The following is a 13999-nucleotide window of genomic DNA, read 5'->3' as shown; positions in this document are numbered from 1 at the left end:
AATATGATTAGGCAATACATTTTTTTTTAAGAGGGAGGAAATAGTGGAAAACCAGCAAGTGTGCACTCTTTTTAAACTCCCCAGCTTTGGGCTATATGAAAAATTAATTAATTTAGCAGGAATATCAATTTCTCTACATGACCATATTAGACTGAGCACGGGTTAGGGCCCCGGCATTCGTTCTCCAATCAGGAAATCTCATCTGCTCTCCTCTAACTTCTGTCACTAGCGTTTAGCATCTGGAACAAACGCCAGTGACTTCTGCCATGGTTCCCTAAATGTACCAGTAATGTGATGGAGACGGGTGACTAAAGACAAGCCCGAGATAACTGAGCTTGGGGCAGAGCTCGGGGAAAAAAAGAAAGAGTAGAGCCAAAATGTGTCGGACAGGTGTGGATCAGACAGGGCAATATCACTGTTAATGAAACTAGTTGAATCCAGTTTGAGAATTATATTTGATGGATGGAATTAATAAAATATATTTCAAGTAATTTCAACTTAAAAAAGAAAAACTTAAATTACTTCAATGTATTTAAGGAAAATTCACAATGGAAAATCCTTATATTAAAACAGGTATGTTGCAGTATGTTGCATAATGTTTTTGTAGTACTTAATAATTTGTTAAAAGGATCTGGCATCCTGGACACAACGGTACTTGTGCTACTATCCAGTGAAAGCATGCAAATAGGCTGAGAGTCTGGACAGCTTCTTCATCCAATAGGAAAATGAACAATGCAAGCCTCTTTGCCATGAAAATAAGCCTAAATCCAGCAATGATATTAGCCAAATATCAAACGAACAAAACCTTCCCTTTAAAAAGATAGAATGTCAAATTTGTTTGAATAAGCATTCCAAATGTTCACATATGAATTTGTATTTTTTAAGAGATGAAGAGCAAACGGATATAACTTTTCTGTATTTGTGAACAATTGATCAGGATAATTATTTAAATATCACTAAGGATATAAATATCAGTGCTAGATATCTACACTTATGAAAGACAAGTTCATAAAACAACTGTGGTTTTCAAGCAGACTCCAATTTGTTTGCATAAAAAAACACCAAGCCGCCATCTGCCAGATGAGCCGTTGATTTGAGCATGCAGCTAATTAAATTCAACAGTGCTGACAATACATAGAAAAGGAAATTATAACTATTTATTTTCTATCCTTAAGAACAACACAGTGCGAGAGTGGGATTTCAATGGGACTTTCACTTTCAAGAAAGTGCTTGAGTGAAATTGTGTTCTTAACAAACCTTTTAACATCTTTCACTCTCTCTCTCTCTTCCTCTTTCTCTAGTCAAGCATCTGTCACTCTGCTGTTTTGAAAGTTATTATCGCCTCGACTCCCTCGTGAATGTGGTTGCCGGGGTGACAGGTTCCTTAGCACCCACAGACTGGGGAGTGATTTTAATCGGATCCAGAAATCTCCACTGAGTACCTGTAAACACAACTGTGCCTCGTCGAAAACAAATATATTATAAGAGAGAGCGCAGCCAAGAGAGGGAGAATGGAGAATGAGTGAGTGAGAGAGAGAGCGAGAGAGAGCGAGCGAGCGAAGAGGTTAGAGGCATTAGACAAGCTGGCACCCTTAGTGCCAAGCTCATACTGAGCACTAAACAAAACAATTACATTAATTTGCAAATATGTTTGTTTAGGTGTAAACATGCCAAAATAAGAGGGTGTGAGGAATAGCAAGAAATAGAGAGAGAGAGAGGTGACATAAAATACACTATCCTATCAATACCACGCTACCATATCATTGAACCTTAACCTCACCACCATTCATCTAACATCACAGATAACAGAACAGGAAACATTTGACTCTTAAAAAAAGGCTTTTCTCATGGGCCTGGTGTCTTAATACTGTACAGTAAGGGGAAGGAGATCTGAAATATTAGCTGACCTAGGATCTGTGTCTGTGTGAAGGAGGAGCAAAAGGGGCAGTGGTAATCAATCTGGGGTCACGGTGGGGATATTATAACTGATCTAGGATGAAGGATCAGTGTGAAGGATCAGAGTGGTAGTGTTAGACGGGGGTGATAGAAGGCATATTACTACTGACCTAGGACGTGTGTCTGTGTGAATGAGCGGAAGGGGCAGTGGTAATCTGGGGTCACAGTGGGCAGTGGTTTACGTAAAAATATGGAGTAGCCAGCTAAATAGTAAAAGTAGCCAGTCAGGCAGTTCTGGGCTGACCCAGGGGGGCATGCCACCTGAAAATAACTGCTCTATTTTAGAGGCCTCAGATACATTCCAATGCCTTGACTCCATCCAGAATACACCACTAAATAATTGAATACTTTAATGACTTTACCTTCCAGATTGATAGAATTAGTAGTGGTATCGAGTATAAAGACATTACAATAAAGATTATTGAACGGCATTTGTATGAATGTATGAAATGTATGAATTCAGTACGTTGTTAGTCGTTTTGGATATGGTCTAGGCCTAGGCCTATATTATCAGGACTATTTTCTAAGTTAGATTACCTTTTTTAACATTAAGCCGGTCTTCTCTTGAGATTAAAGTCATATTTAGAGTTTTACTGCAATATATGAATTGCCACAATGATTTTGTTCTTCAAATAATGTATTTTATTGGCTCTGCTGCTGTGGACACTTAAAGGAAAACATTTTGTAATTTGGGTGAACTACCCTTTAACAGTTTGGCCTCTGAGTAGGATTGTTGTCACTGAGCTGGTAGAGTTTCAGACCTGTCAATCAATCACTGTGGGTGGGACTTTTGAGGGAAGGCGGTAGATTAGTAATCTAGTTGAAAAACTAGTCTATATAATTTATTGTGGCAAAAACCAAATCTAGTCTTTAGGTTATTTTTGTGGCAAAAACCTAAGAAAAAAAGTTTGTGTTCTATCAAGTGTTTAGAAACGGTTTAGAAACAATACAGAATTGAATGGAAAATGGATTTAAGGATGCACATATTTTCTCCCTCCACCGGGATTTTTTTTTGACAGCACACAAAAATAACACAGGTACCGAGAGGCGGGACAGACAACAGATTAAAATTAGCTTAGTTAATTAATGAAGTGTGAAAATGTGTCTGTTATCGGTTATTTAGCCGATGAGTGAGAATATTATAATTGACCTATGATCTGTGTCTGTGTTAAGGAGAAAAAGGTGCCGTGGTAATGGTGGGGATATTACAACTGAATCTGTGTCTGTGATCAGGAGTGGTAGTGCTGGACAGGGGTGAGAGAAGGAATATTACTACTGACTTAGGATCTGTGTCTGTGTGAAGGGGAATGAGGGGCAGTGGTAATCTGGGATGACAGTAAGAGTATAACTGAGCTAGGATTTGTTTATGTGTGAAGGAACAGGGGTGACAGTAGGAACGTATCATTACTGATCCAGGATCTGTGAAAGAGAAGGGGCAATGGTAATCTGGGGTGAGAGTAGGGATACAACTGACTCAGGATTTGAATCTGGCAAGAGTCCCTTGAAAGTACATGAAGGAAAGGCAAATAAATCATTGCACTCTGCACGGAAATAGATACAGTAGCCTATATGCAGCTCGTCGAGACGTTGACATTGGAGATGGAAGGCATCCGACCTATAGGATATCACACAGCAATGAAAGCAAGCACACCAATAATGTATCAACATGACCATATTACTTGAGTAAACATAGAAAAAGTGAACTGTCAAATAAAGTGCCACCAACAACACACCAAATTACATACCCAAAACATATTCTAACATACTCAAAAAGTTGTAAGCTAAAGTGAGCATAATACATATAGTGGCAACATTTATACCCAAGGCCACATCTTGGTCAGACATCAGACGTAACATTGCATGGGCCCAGAAGGGATGCCGTGTCACTATTTACCCAGTGGCTGAATTGAGTCTGTTGTTTTAACCCCTTAACACTTGTGGAAATTGGATTATATGGGATAGGGACAGATGTAAATGATTCTAACGGAAGAACTATAAAAAGCATATGCATGACAATGGTTGTAACTGAAAGAGAACACTTTGTAGATGATGGGGAAATTATCAGACTAAAACTGAGGACACAACAGTTCACCTAACGCGACTGAATCCAAACATTACGCTGTTGATTTTATGTGCATTTTACATTTGCTGTACTTTTCACAGCATTTGTCAATAACTAAATCTGAAAATATTCTAGATACATTTAGTAACATAATAGTAACATAATAAATAGGTGTAGGTGAAAGATACGAAAAAACAATGATTACAGTGAGTGAGAGGTCGAACTTGTGCCGCCGAGAAATGTTGATACCGTTAATGGCATAAGTTTTAATATATGGTAATGTGAAGTGCACATTTGGACATGTGTGGTTTGCTGTATTTACAACCTTTGCAATGAAGGTCTACAGTAGCCTCAGCAGCAGTCTGACATGTTGTGAACCCAATCAAAGGATCAGAGAATGAATCTAGTACTGAAAGCATACTTTTTTATTCTACATTTATTTAACTAGGCAAGTCAGTTAAGAATAAATTTGTATTTACAACGATGGCTTAGGAACAGTGGGTTAATTGCCCTTGAACAACAGATATTTACCTTGTCAGCTCGGGGATTTGATCTGGCAACCTTTTGGTTACTGTCCCAACACTGTAACCACTAGGCTACCTGCCACACCCATAAGCTATAGCTCACTAGCACTGCATCAAATGTGGTGAGTAGTTGACTCAGAGAAAGAAAGACAATAGTTGAACAATTCTGAACAAATTAATCTCTTCCAAAATAAAGAGAGGCAAAAGAGAGAGTGCGAGGTAGCTACAATATATTTTGCAGAATATATTTTTTCACTTTCACTTACTTAGCTAGTGTCAAATGCAAATAGCTCGTCTAGCCTACTCAAACACCCAGCTCAAACATAGAGAGATGCTATATTCGCTAGCTGGCTATGGCTATCCAACACTTGAACTCTTCCAAGTCAAGGTAGTCTTGGTTTTGTTATTTTATTGCCACCGGGGCCTGCCAGTGTAACTACTAAACTGATTGCTACTGACTACACTGTACGGCATGATTGTAGCGGGTTTACTAACGCGTTAGTTCTAGTAGCTATGTTGACTATGACGTGACAACGTTGTAGAATGTGTGTAGAGTTTAGCAGTCATGATATGAAGGTTAGGCTTGGAAAGGTTTTTTCGCCTGGTAACTGACAGCTGATGTGTTATGCACTGAAGTCCACAAGCAAAGGGATAAGGTGAGCGGAGGAGAGCACGTAGATAGTTGCGAGAAGGAATTATAAATACAACAAGCTGTTTATACGTATCTGGTATGAAAGTGAACTGTGTTTGCTCGTGATCAGGTGTGTATTCCTTCTGCTGATTCTGTTGAAAAACGTTTCTTAAACAGAAGCAAACGGAACGGAACAGGGATAAATATTTGCAACTGTTGGACTAATGATTGCACCCTAGACCAGCTAAATGCAGGCAAGAGTGTGCAAGGAGATATTAAATGTGTCAATGTCTGTCACCGTGATTACTCAAAATTCTCTCGACCTATGCACCTACATTGTAAACTTTCATTCATATGCTAGGTTGTATAAACTTCATGATCGGTACAGGGAAAATTACAGTATCATGTAGTAGCCTAAACCTATTGATGTTACATTGAGCTGGGTAAATGGAATATGAATGACAGTCATCCAATATGCTGTAATAAAAATAAGGCCATGCTCATAAAAAAAGAATCATCCTCCTTCATCTTAAACGTCACGGACCACCACTGGTTAAGGACTATTTTGAACACCATAGTCACCGAAAATCACCACTGTATGAAAGAATATAACGTCATTGTGAAAAGGACTTTGGATAAAAAAACAAAACTACGTCAGGCCACTGCACTAATGTTGAATAAACTGTATCATTGTCCTACATGGGCCTACTTTTTTGGTGGACTAAAAAGCTACAATGGGCTACATTGCTCTAAATTACAACCCTGACTGAGCTCCAAACAACAGAAATAGGTCAACCAAGTTATGTTAATACAAGTTACTCTTCTTCTTTAGAAGTTAGCACCTGACTAGGCCTATATCCAGTGGACATATGCCTCTGTTTCAAACCTATGATGTAATTCTCCAAATGGGACAGGGTGTGTGTGTGTCTGGCCGTCCGTCCGTTCCCCACCTCCCCATTCACAACCCAATGAGTTCAACCACACACTCAGAGAATAAAGGGCGGAGAGGTGAAACTCATTGGGGATAGGAACCAGAGTGGTCTAGAACTGCTCCAGAACTCTATCTGAAGGGGAGGTCACAGTTTCTGTTAGGTTTGTGTAAATGCTGATTGATAAGAAAGGGTAAGGTTAATTGATTGTGTGTGAATGTGAATAGGGTGTAGGATAAAACTAGTGTTAAGGCCAGATGTAGAGATAAAATGTGGAAATACAGTAGTTTATGAATCCATTGGTATCAACATGTAGACACAGCATATCCAAATAGAGCATTGAAAAGAAGTTCAAAACACTGATGAAAGCTGATAACATCATTTGATAAAAGCAATGCATTTTCAATCCTAATAAATACCTAACGATCTTCAGTATACAGGGCCCATACACATGGTCAAATGTCAAAATGCTATGTTTGCATATTCTGCTATATACATTGCAAACATTGATGTGTCTTCCTCAGAATTTATTGTGAGCAAATTCATATGTACTTTCAAAAAGTAAATAACCTTCAGTGCATTATTTTCAGAATATTGATTCAGTAGCAGCAAACAACAAAATACTTTTTCTTGATTATACTGCAAATAACTGAATATTTTAATTCAGAAATGTAACCTTATGTGAACCCACCCATAAATTCCTATTTGTTTGTGACAATAAAATGTGTGTGAGTCCATCCGCATATTTGTGTTTATGCAAGCAAGTGTGTCTTACAGCAAAGTGTAATGAAATAATTATCTTACACACTCAACATCATCCTCAAATACACCAGTAACATTGAGCCTAACAATGGCGCCTAAACGTAACATTGCGCCCAGATAGTGTTGTTTATACATTTTACATTTATATTTTACATTTTAGTCATCTAGCAGATGCTCTTATCCAGAGTGACCTACAGCTTAGCGCATTCATGTTAAGGCCTCAAGGACTCTCTCATAACCGCCATAAAATATGTATCTCTGCTCATGTTAGACTTTCCATCATATTTGCATTTACAGCTCATTTCGCAATGGCAGATCAATATTAAATCAATCAACAGATTAGATGGCATATTTGGCCTGATTCAACCCATCCTATCAGATTGAGCAATACATCACAGCATATGAGCAACAGCACACTAAAAATGGTTTTAAATCAAAAATAGATCTCTACCCAAATCTGTCGCCCATAAAATCCTCCTACACATTGGCATGGCTGGCAAAAGAAAGTGTATTTTGTAATGATCCTATGAAAAGTATGTATTAATCTGAAGATGAACAGTATATTAATCTATTTAAATCAAATTATTTTAATTCTCTATGGTCTAATGTTTTAAAATGTTGTTTACTTAATTTAAAGTTCAAAGACTTTTAAATGATTGCCCCTATGGCTAGGACAGTTGATATAGGATAACCTACTTTTATTTCAATGTCATTTAAAAATAAAGTAGGGTTAATGGTGAGCTTAATTTAGAGTGGAAATGTGGTAATGCTCACACACAGAGTTGCGGACCTGACTGTAGTATACTTGACTATATACTATAGTAATTACTGTTTTTGTGGACTGTAGTATACTGTGGTATTTACTGTAGTATTTTTGCAGACTGTAGTATTTAATATACTGTTTTTGAAGACATTACTGTAGTAATGTAGTGTTTTGGATTTGTTATATTTTAAAAAACAGTGGGGGCTGTGTCCTTAAAAATAAAACTACTGGACAAAATACTCAAAGAGCAAATTTTCCATAACCTGTAGGTCATGTAGGGTTGAGGTCTTAACATATACTTCAGGCCATCTGCTCTTTTCTATAACCTGTAGGGAACATAATATAATCTATACTTGGCATGTAGGTGTCTCAGTTATGGGTGGCACAAATTTGGATACGGGGAGGGTAATGGACAGGGTCTATGCAAATTAAAATACTGTAGTATACTACTGTAGTGTTTTTGAAGACATTACTGTAGTATTGACTGTAGTGTTTTTGAAGACATTACTGTAGTATTGACTGTAGTGTTTTTGCAGTCTGTTGTATACTTGAGCAATAAGGCCCGAGTGGGTGTGGTATATGGTAAATATACAATGGCTTAGGACTGTTCATTAGCACGAGGCAACGGGAAGTGCCTGGACACAGCCCTTAGCCCTGGTATATTGGCAATATACCACAAACCCCAGAGGTGCCTTATTGCTATTAGAAACTGGTTACCAACGTAATTAGAGCAGTAAAAATACATTTGTCACACCCGTGGTATACGGTCTGATATACCATGACGTATGTCAGCCAATCAGCATTCAGGGCTCGAACCACCCAGTTTATAATGTAGTATTCTATAGTAAACTCCTATTTTTTCATGTGTGAGCTTTCCCTCCAGGCAATGGTTTTCAACTTGCTGTGGGTTTTGGACACTTTAATTTCAGGCCATGAAAAAGTCCTCAAGTAGCCTAATTTAGTAACACTTTCAAATGACTAAAATGTGACTGTTGCGTTTTAACATTCGTTTGGGTTGAGCAAGTCACTGACAACTCTTTGCAATAATAATAAATTCAATTGCCATCAACCTGCCACAACTTTTTCGAGCGGTGCGCCCTCGCCATGTCCATCTGTGTTTCCCTGTTTAGCCTACTAAAAACTCCATAACAACATATGCCTATTATCAGATTTGGCACAATAGAGTACTACAAAAATGACCTAAAGTTCAGTCATTGCAGCTAAATGACACCTGAAACATATGACTTCCACAAAATGGAAAATGTCTCCCCCTTCCTGTGTTACAGCTTTTCAACCTTGACGCCTTCTGCTTGCGTAAAACCTATACATCAAATTAGCGTCCCTCGTCTCCACTCACCTGGCATTGGTGCAGTCATTGTACAAAGTCTCGAAGTCTTTTCTGGAGATGAGTTTGCAGCGATTGACTCCTGGCTGGATGGCCCCTAGACCTCGCAGGATGCGGACCTGCTCCACATTGCACACCACCGGTGTGATCTCCAGTCTCTTCAGCTTGGTGTACACGGTGTGCAGTCCTCCGACCAGGTGCTTCAGAAACAGATCGAACGCCTGGGGCAGGCAGATGAGTTCGCAGCCGTCCACGGTGAAAGACGCCACCTTCGCCCCCCGCAGTTCTACCATTTTACACTCGTTGTTCTGCGGGGTGTTTTCAACAGGCGACGGGGTCGAGTAGACTGGCTTGCTGGGCAGAGTCCCGGTCGAGATGCCGGGGCTACTGTTGGCGAGGAGTTCCGAGCGGAACAGGTTCTGGCCGGATGGGCCCACGGAGGGAGACGGGGAAGAAGTTGTTGACGGCGGGGACGTGGTCGCGGAAGGAGTGGAGATCGAAGGCGTCTGGACCAGAGGGATTGGCTGGATCAAAGCAGCCGGTACGGCCATTGTCACCTAGGGGAAGAAGAGTAAGTTCAAAGTATAAAAACCACTCCTGCGGAAAAAAGTGCGGCAGTCGAGGAACTCCAAATGAAAGATTCCACGGGAGTTTAGCTCCTCTGATGAGTTGGGGAGTAGAAAGAGATGCTGAAAATAGGTGGTGAGTGAGGGTTTGGGCTGAGCGCGGTGGGACAATGATCAAAGATAGAAGGCGGAATGACAGGAGGAGAATGAGCAGATAAGTGCGGCTCCGCATATGCTCTGTTGATGAGTTGTGGTTGTCACAAGGTACAGAGAGGGAGGAGCTAAGAGACAGTGGAAACCCTTGAAGAAAAGACAGACAGAATTTAAATATGATTATCATTTTATTGAACCTTTATTTAGTTAGGAAATTATTACAAGTCATTGTATCATATTATATAACACGTCATTATTTTATATGGCTTTCTTTAATCTAAAACATGTTTTTGAGATGTTGCATATCATACGTAATCGCATGCGTCAAGGGACATTGAGTGCAAATACAGTGAAGGAAGGGAGACCGGGATTGATTGTAACACTTTTTAAGTGACTGTTAAGTAAACATATTAACTGACAAAAGTAGCCCTACTTTCACGCAATTATCGCCTGTCTTCTTTAAATGCACTTTTGTTTGAAAACTGAAATCAATCAAACATATTATACCTTTTTAGATTGGTTTATATTTACAAATCACAGTTCAGTGCAATTATGTCAATTAAATTCTGCATCAGCTATGAGCATCTGGGAGACCGGCAATCCCTCCAGAATGGTCAAGCGCCATGCAACAGCTTTTTTGCCCATCGTCCTCATTCACCCGGCGCCCGCAATAGGCGGTTTTGTCAAGCATCAGCCGTGCTTCTACGGTTCATGTGTGGATTTCCTAACAAAGCCCACCCGCCCTCTCCCGACCAGTGACACTACAGCTGCCAATCAGAAGAAATACGATTTTTTTCGCTATCAAGCCAGGGCATGCCTACCCCCTGTCACCACTTATTTTTTATTTATTTATAGATTTTTATTATTTAAGATACATTGGATGCCATTTGAAAAATGTTTGTGGAAAAGTACTGTAAATGATTGTGTGTGTGCAGTATATATCAGATAATGAGGGCCAGTCCTGGTCACCTGGATCCACTGGTGATGACCAATCCAAATCCAGTCAAATCGAATTTTATTGTCATGTATTTGCAGGCTTCTCACACAGTGCAATTGTGACAAAAGTGACATAGTAAATCAAATAAGTAACATAGAAAAGCAGTCAAATAACTGACATTGCATTTACATAACACTAAGAAAACGACTAAAGCAAGTATGAGGCATGCAGATAAAAAATACAAATAAAAACTTTCGGGATAGTAGTATGGACATTGTTTGCCCATGTACATTGTGAGTGGAATAAGGTACACACCATACAGCATAGTTATATGAAAGTATATACATTAGTAGCGCAGTGAGGTGACATAAGAAGGGTGTAGCTTTGAGACAGGCGGTCCGATACTTGAAGTTGACCCTCACTGCATCAAATCCCTCTTCCTTGTGCGCAGTTGCCTCCCACCTTCACAATCGGAGGTCCCTTTCAGGTAACGGGTGACACGAATCTGGACCCCCTCATCTGTGGCATCCCAGGTTGCAGGGTTCTTCTGAATGGCTACTATACACAAATAAAGAACATTGAGTTACATTTGAATCTGCTCAAAAGTAGAGAAAACAAGTGTAACTCATTTAATAATATCAAAACTTACTGTGACGAATGGTCTTCAGAAACAAGTCCCTGAAACAGCCCTTATTCCCTGCCCCAGTGCAGGTTGTGGCGATGTAAAAACGTCTCGACAGAATGGAAGGTAGCAATCGCCCCACTGTCGACCTCAGGTCTTGGCACCCATTATTTTATATACAGTGTTCTGTCATTGAATGCGGCCCAAACTTGGCACCGTTGTAGTCTCTCACTTCTGGCCCTGTTTGAAACAATAATGTTACATTGAAATGAAGTAAATACTGTGCAAGAAAGAACAGATAGGCAAAGTCTCATCTGGTCTAAGTGAATGTGACGTTACATACCTCCATGACTATCACATCCACATGGAGTGGTGAATACAATGCCTGCCACGATTTACGATGGAGTTGAGAGGCGACTAGTGTGGTCGGATTTCAGCACCAAAAGAATAGCCCACATTTACACATGACAAAACCACAACAAATGTAAGGTATTTATAGAAACAAAAACAAAAGCTTGCAGTCCCCAAATTTAAAATTAGACAAATTCCTTGCTATTGTCTTTAAGTGATATGGCCAGAGAAGCCGGTGTTTGGAGGATATATTGGCACGGGTGTTGGCAAACCATGCCAATATATCCTCCAAACACCGGCTTCTCTGGTATTATCACTTTTATATAGTGGGTTACCAACATATTCAAATAATGATTGACATATTTTCATTAAAAACGTTATTTTGTTGAATTTATTCATACTATTTCATCCTTCCACAAAATATAGTCCTGACACAAATCTAGAGTTGCTACCCAATCCGGCTGGTCCTTCGTTCTATCGGTTTGGTTGCCAAAGATGCATCCCAGTCATTCAGTCTTATTGTTCTGTATCCATGGACGCGACCCAGTCATTCAGTCTTATTGTTCTGTATCCATGGACGCGACCCAGTCATTCAGTCTTATTGTTCTGTAATCCATGGACGCGAGCGACCCAGTCGTTCATTCTAAATGTTCCATTGCCATACTGGCTACCCTTGCTTGGTAGCTAGCCAACTACGGCTAATTTACAGTCACATCAAACAGAGCAGCCAGAATAACAACAATAGCAGCATTTGCATTTGTTTAAGCTGTTTTCTCGTGACATTTAATGGATGCATCCATAACAATGAGCTAATGAGGCAAGATTTCGCCTGGTATAGAACATGTGCTCTCTCGTCAGGGCACTTGTTCAGAGGAGCTAGCCAACCACACGTCTAACACAATCTTTTCAAACGGAAGCTGGAAAGACTTAGTTTTGTTTGACCTTTTTTCAATTGACATTTCTTTGTATATATACATAAAAATGATGCCAGCTGATTCATGATTTAGACTGCCTGAGAAACGCTCCCTGCCTGTCTGTCAGACTCCCGGCATATTCATTACTATGGGACGGCAGGAGATCGAATTTGAAAATTGAAACAATGTTGCAAATGTCAGTGACAGGCAGCAAGGTTTATACAAATCTCAGCTAAATGTTAGTCTAAAAGAAATGTGGGATAATGTCTAGATGCTTTTTATAGTGGAGATCAAGTATATAAAGTGCCGGGCTATGTTTATGAGAAAGTGGATTGCGCAGTCAGATGGAAGTGAGTAATTAGGCATTTTAACGTCATAAATTTAGCTGGTGGTAACTTGTAGAATAGACACCGGCTGGAATGTGGGTTTAACCAACCAGCATTCAGGATTAGACCCACCTGCAGTATAATTAATATTAACTCATGGCTAGATGGCTTTCCTTGGGCGTGTAGGTGTTTTCTGATTGGAGGCTAAATGCCAGAGATGCAAAAGCAGCCTGACAAGGGCGTATAGCGGTCCTATGAGTGGGGGCTACTCGGCAGAGATCATGTCTTGAATGGCAAAGTCTTTTCACCTGCTGGTGGTAGGAATTTATAGCTTTGGGTGTAGGGAAAGTGGAAAATAGCAAGCAGGAGGACATTGTTTGTGTACTGGGTAGGTACTTATTGGATCTGAAGACGGTTGTCATAAATGAGTACTCTGTGACAGGTGAAGTGTGAAATTGACTGATAAAACGGATTGCTTCCCATACATTCACTTCCCTAAACTTAACACCTCTTAAAGAGGAGCTTTTGGAAGTTAGTAATGCATGATGGGAATCAGGTGTCACATACATCAACATAAGTATATTGTGACGAATGAGATAAGACTAAGATAAAAGTTGTGTGACACACTTAACTGTAGGATGGAGATGCAGAGCTGTATCTTAAAAAGTTAGACAATATATAATAACACATCTCTAGTGTTAATTATTTACACACACTGTATGTATTTATAATTCAATCATCAGAAGTATGTTGGTATTAATGTACAGCCAACTTGATTTCCAAGCTTTCTTTCCATTACTTTACAAAATAGCCAAGCAACATATTGTTTAATGAATGTATCCCACCAACAGGAAACCAAAAACCATTCTTGTACTGTATTTGTATTTGTTTTGATGTAATTACATTTTGTAACAATAAAATAAGTTCATAAGCAAACTGCATTGATTGTCATCTATACATGCAATGCACAATCATCAATAAGTAACACATAACGGTCAAATTGAATAACTTTAATTTATAACCCATTAGTAGACATTAAAATGTATTGTGCATGTGTAAATGGTTTATTAAATGTTGTATTTATTTAACCTTTATTTAACTAGGCAAGTCAGTTAAGAACAAATTCTTATTTACAAGGATGGCCTAGGAAGGGGCAGA

General features: G+C 39.4%; 1 protein-coding gene across 4 annotated transcripts in view; it reads right to left on the bottom strand.

The window, feature by feature from the left end:
• The window catches only part of LOC124043724 (dachshund homolog 1-like), a 284092-nt gene extending 274279 nt beyond the window's left edge, over positions 1 to 9813 (bottom strand). For 3 of the 4 annotated variants that reach the window (XM_046362623.1, XM_046362624.1, XM_046362625.1), the window contains exon 1: positions 8985 to 9812. In XM_046362623.1, the coding sequence (XP_046218579.1) occupies positions 8985 to 9523 (539 nt within the window). In that variant the 5' untranslated portion in view covers positions 9524 to 9812. Of the gene's footprint in view, positions 1 to 8984 lie in introns of all 4 variants that reach the window. The other variant, XM_046362622.1, reaches the window with a different exon arrangement.
• Positions 9814 to 13999: the final 4186 nt, after the last annotated feature.

The sequence above is a fragment of the Oncorhynchus gorbuscha genome, linkage group LG09, assembly GCF_021184085.1.
Source record: "Oncorhynchus gorbuscha isolate QuinsamMale2020 ecotype Even-year linkage group LG09, OgorEven_v1.0, whole genome shotgun sequence".
Lineage (NCBI taxonomy): Eukaryota > Metazoa > Chordata > Actinopteri > Salmoniformes > Salmonidae > Oncorhynchus > Oncorhynchus gorbuscha.
This window is presented reverse-complemented; position numbering and strand designations above follow the sequence as displayed.